We start from the raw sequence: 3,443 nt of genomic DNA, 5'->3' as shown, positions 1-3,443 counted from the left end.
CGATGAATATCGAATTGCTGCAATCGTAAAAAATTAAGAAGAAAAAAACAAACAGGATTTCGCTTATTACGAAAGAACACGTCATTGCATAACTTAATTAATGGCTTAACTGCAAAGGTTTTATAGCAATTCAGTTGTGGATAATGCATCATGCTTGAACTACAAAAGCGAACTACGGTTTGCATTGTTTGAATAACAAGACAGAAATTAATTCTTTGAATTGTTAATAAAAATATGCAAAAATGTTTTTGGTGTAACATAAGTATGGCACCCTAAAGCATAATCAAAGTATTTAAATTTTAAACTTGACTTTTCTTTATTTTGTTTTTTTTTTTTCAGCAAGTGTTCGGATTCATGGAGCTGTCATTGCTAATCAATCAACCCGTCATTGAAGAATCTGTAGATTCAAATTTCATTAAGGCAAATGATACGAATTCTGCCACTGAAGGAGACTTGGTTGTTGAAACCAGACAACCCATTTTGTTGGGTTCGGAATCTGGTGTTATTAGACAAAGAGGAAAATGATGGTTCTGAAGCTAAAATTGTAGAGCAACCGGCGGGTCCAGAATCTGGTGTTGTTGAAGATAAAGAGGAAAATGAGGCTTTTGAAACTGAAGTGGTGGAGCAACTGTTGGACTCAGAATCTCGTGTTGACGGACACACAGAAGAATAGAAGGCTTCTGAAACTGAAGGGGAGGAGCGACTACTGGGTTCAGAATCTGGTGTTGTTGGAGATAATGAGGAGTACAAGGCTTCTAAAACCGAAGAAGTGGAACACCCAGCAGAGAAAAGTGTCAGATTGGGTACTGGGTCTGATCAATCCAGTCATGTTGTTGTGTTGCAAAGATAGAGGAAGTCAATGCTGTTGAACATGAAGCAGCAGCCAACCCTGTTCATGAGGCCAAGGAACTGGGATCACTTGAACCAATAGCCAACAAGGCGGGAGTGGTGGAAGTTTATGTTTTGGACACCGGATCTACTTCTGTTGATACTATAATGGTTGTATCTGCAGATGACCACAAAAGGGAAAGGGATGGTGCTGGTGCTAATGAAAGTATTTGTCTTAATGAAGATGAAAACACTGGGATATCTAAACTTGAAAGTGAGCAACAGACTGCTTCAGGAGCTGATGCAGATGAATCCACCCTGGACTCAGCTGTTAATGGAGTTGAATCAGAAGATAACAGATGGCAGAGATAAGATTCAGAGTGTAGATTCTACTATTAATTCCATGAGGCTTGTTGGGGAGGAGTCCAAGCATTTAGAAAATGGTGATGCCTCCATAGTTGTTCAAGGTTATGAATTGGAAGATGGGATCTCTAGCAAATTAAACAGACCTCAATCCATGTACCGGTTTCCATCCTAGACCCAGAAATAAAGCAGGAAGCTGAAGCTCAAGACCTAGAAGAAGGAGATGATGATGATGATAATGACGATGAAGGACCAGTTTCAGATGAAGAAGCTGAAGGTGCGATGTTTGGAAAAGCTCTGAAGCTATCAAATGGATCATGGAGTTGGTGCAAGGAGCACTGGTTCTCACTTTAGTTCTAAAAGCTCCCTTGATCATTCTCAGAGAATTGATGAACAGATTGCTACGGACTCAGATGAAGAAGTGTACACTGATGAGGAGTCTGATGGGAAAGAATTATTTGATTCTGCTGCCTTGTAATAGAGATAATGTACATATTTAGAAAGATATTGTGCTTATAGAGTTTTAGGAAGTTAGAATATTTGCTCCTCCATTGATTAGGATGTTGCTAATTTTAGTCTTGCTATTTTTAGTCTTGATGTAATTGTATATATATTGATTGTCCCCTCCATTGATGCATACAAGAGTAACCATTCTTTTTTTGAGTATCGACCTTTGCAATTATTCTTTATGGTATCAGAGCCATACGTACACCATGGCTGACAAAAACAAAGGAAAAGGAGCGGCTGGCCATGGTGCGAAACTACCAACCCTTGATCCGAAATTCCCTTATTATCTCGGTTCGCATGACAACCCTGGCTTGGTCATGACCCCGATTGTCTTGAAATGCGATAATTATGACGAATGGGCCAAAGCCATGAAGAATGCGTTCCGGGCGAAGAAGAAACTGACTTTTCTTGAAGGAACTATGACGAAACCTGGTGACGATCCCAGCGAATTAGAAGATTGGTATAATGTGAATTCCATGTTGGTAGCATGGATATTCAATACAATAGAACCAGGGCTACAATCTACAATCTCCTATATGGAGACAACAAAGGAACTTTGAGAGGATCTTCGGGAACGGTTTGCCATTGGAAATGATCTGCAGATTCACCAATTGAAGAGTGACATGGCCAATTGCAAACAAGAGGGCATGACCATATCCGCATATTATGGGAAAATGAAGACCATGTGGGAGGAGTTGGCTGGGTATGCAAAGAACCCACAATGTACGTGTGGTGGATGCAAGTGTGGAGCGGCGACTGAGCTGGCGTTGGAGCAGGAAAAGGAGAAAATTCATCAATTCATCATGGGTCTTAACAGTGTAGTTTATGGCACTGCTAGATCGAATATTCTGAGTACAGATCATTTACCTTCATTGAACCAAATACATGCAATAATTGTGCAAGAAGAACGACACAAAACGATGGCTCGAGCACGTGAAGAACGAGCAAAGGCTGTGGGATTTGTTGTGCAAACTGGAAATAGAGCCAAAGCACTGAACAAGGATGAGAATATGTGCTCTCACTGTGGAAAAACTGGACATGAGGTGCTCAAATGCTTTCAACTTGTGAGCTACCCAGATTGGTGGTTTGCAAGTAAAGGAGGTCGTTCTGGTGGTCGTGGGGGACGAGAAGGTCGAGGCATAAGAACAGGAAGGGGTCGAGGAGGGTCTGGTACAATGGCTGCCAATACTGTCTAGACACTAGGAAGCTGCGGCGCTAGCACCATTGCTGCTGCTGTCTGGACTAGCGATAAAGCTGGCTTTCCCAGGCTTAATGATGAATAGTGGGCAATGCTAATGGTGGTGATCAATTCACACAAGGAATCTGTTTCAGAGAAATTGGTGGGTAAGAAAATGTGGTTGATAGATTCGGGATGTTCTCACAATATGATCGGGAATTTGGAGTTATTGAAGAATGTGCGTGAAATCCCTCCTTGTGCCGTTGGACTTTCTGACGGAAAGAATACAATGGCGTTGCAAGAAAGAAAAGTGTAGCTTGGGGAAGGATTGATCTTAAAACATGTTTTATATGTTCCCGACTTGAATTGCAATTTTACATCTGTGTCTCAGTTTATCGATGAATTAAAATGTACACACATTTTCTAACAAAATGTGTGTAATGTAGGACCCCATTTCGAGGACAGTGATTGGTGTGGGTGAGAAGCGTGATGGAATCTATCTTTGGCGTTGTGTGGCAAGGACTAGTGCATGCAAATTGGCGAAGGTGGATTCATATGAGCTATGGCA

General features: G+C 41.3%; 1 protein-coding gene across 1 annotated transcript; it reads left to right on the top strand.

Annotated features, from left to right (window-relative positions):
- The first annotated feature begins 1,904 nt into the window (after positions 1 to 1,904).
- LOC148875269 (uncharacterized) lies at positions 1,905 to 2,894 on the top strand. Its single transcript, XM_088963974.1, has 2 exons — positions 1,905 to 2,180; positions 2,301 to 2,894. The coding sequence occupies exons 1-2, from the start codon at positions 1,905 to 1,907 to the stop codon at positions 2,892 to 2,894; spliced, it is 870 nt and encodes a 289-aa protein (XP_088820100.1).
- The last annotated feature ends 549 nt before the right edge of the window (positions 2,895 to 3,443 follow it).

This window comes from Nelumbo lutea, chromosome 1, assembly GCF_056320005.1.
Source record: "Nelumbo lutea isolate HS-2025 chromosome 1, American lotus-T2T, whole genome shotgun sequence".
Taxonomy (NCBI): Eukaryota; Viridiplantae; Streptophyta; class Magnoliopsida; order Proteales; family Nelumbonaceae; genus Nelumbo; species Nelumbo lutea.
The sequence above is the reverse complement of the archived record's forward strand: the minus strand, read 5'-3'. Positions and strand labels throughout refer to the sequence as shown.

What these genes read in the sequence shown, in the direction of transcription:
- LOC148875269 (XM_088963974.1), top strand. Translation starts at nt 1,905, where the DNA reads ATGGCTGACAAAAACAAAGGAAAAGGAGCGGCTGGCCATGGTGCGAAA. An exon ending in ATAATGTGAATTCCATGTTG is followed by an intron (nt 2,181 to 2,300) that starts GTAGCATGGATA and finishes AATGATCTGCAG; the next exon opens with ATTCACCAATTGAAGAGTGA.